General features: G+C 44.7%; 1 protein-coding gene across 1 annotated transcript; it reads right to left on the bottom strand.

Annotated features, from left to right (window-relative positions):
- Window positions 1-727: 727 nt before the first annotated feature.
- Pmar_PMAR021476 (hypothetical protein) lies at window positions 728-1,161 on the bottom strand (the record flags this gene model as incomplete). Its single annotated transcript, XM_002787224.1, has 3 exons — window positions 728-817; window positions 930-1,050; window positions 1,094-1,161. Coding segments are annotated over 3 exons (279 nt in total), but the record flags the coding sequence as incomplete, so codon positions are not given.
- Window positions 1,162-1,249: the final 88 nt, after the last annotated feature.

The following is a 1,249-nucleotide window of genomic DNA, read 5'->3' as shown; positions in this document are numbered from 1 at the left end:
AGCAGTTAGAAGCAATAACGCGGCACAGCAGAAGCCCAGTAAGATCGACTGATTATGATGGTAGAGTACCATGGCTTTGATGACAGAAAATAAACTTCAAGTATCTACTCGAGATTACAGAACTTTATTATATCTGCAATAATGACCGCAGCGAGATGATGCTGTGTGCTCATAGCAGCAAACACCCAAACATAGTATATACCATAACACACCGCATTTAGCCTCCATTTCAACACTTTATATCGAAACTTCTCTCAAAATTCAAACTCATAAATGATACGCTTTCTATGCACATGGTCAACTACGCGTGTTGACCACAACAATGAGGGAGTTGCCACAGATTTTCAATAAATTTTTCCCAGTCCTTTCAACACTTCTACTCGAGATGGGTTCATAATGCGACTCAGGCAACTCCCGAGCTCAGCTAATGAGACAACCATACACTCCAACGCCGTCCATCCTGTAGCCTGCTGACCCTCAACGCGGCAAGGAACTCAACACAGTATAGCACACGCACGAAAAGGCCCTATTCAAAGACCTCAATTGTGGTGTTGATGATGCTCTTGTTGTTGCCGTCTTCTCCGCTCCTCCTCTTCCTCCAAAATATAAACCGAATTGGAGCTCCCTTCAACTGGATGATTATTCCTTCGAGCCACGTAGAATATACAGTGGAACAAGGACTGAATACACGAAACCGCTAATTCCGTGGCGCGCGGTAAAATATTACTTCTGATAAGCTGTCCAGATTCGCCGCATAATTGGCATCCAAACGCTTCTCTTCTACTATATCGAAATAAACCTCCAATAATGGTCGTACCTGGGATCGAACCCGGATGCTTCCAAAACCACACTAATTGCTAGGAATCAAACACGGAAGCTCCTTCACTGCGCCACAAAATGGCTCCATTATCATACCACTCCTTTACTACATCCTCCCAACTCAGCTCGATGCTGATATCATTCTTGCTCTCAGCGAAGTGCCACAACAGCGGTCCAATATTGATGAAGACTCCTCCCGGTTTTATACAATGGGCCAGCACCCTTATATACCTACCACACCATCGCCACTTCTTGCCAATATGATACCTGTTACTGGACAACGTTCTTAGCGGTGTCTATGAAGAATATAGACGCCACAGCATCCCATGCATTGAGGTGCTCCTCACCACGGAAAGTCTGAAAGCGATGTAGACTATGTTGAAGGGCGAGTGGTAGGCAATTAATGTGATATTTTCTCGTTGCATTGATC

This window comes from Perkinsus marinus, assembly GCF_000006405.1.
Source record: "Perkinsus marinus ATCC 50983 genomic scaffold scf_1104296929852, whole genome shotgun sequence".
Classification (NCBI taxonomy): Eukaryota; Perkinsozoa; order Perkinsida; family Perkinsidae; genus Perkinsus; species Perkinsus marinus.
This window is presented reverse-complemented; position numbering and strand designations above follow the sequence as displayed.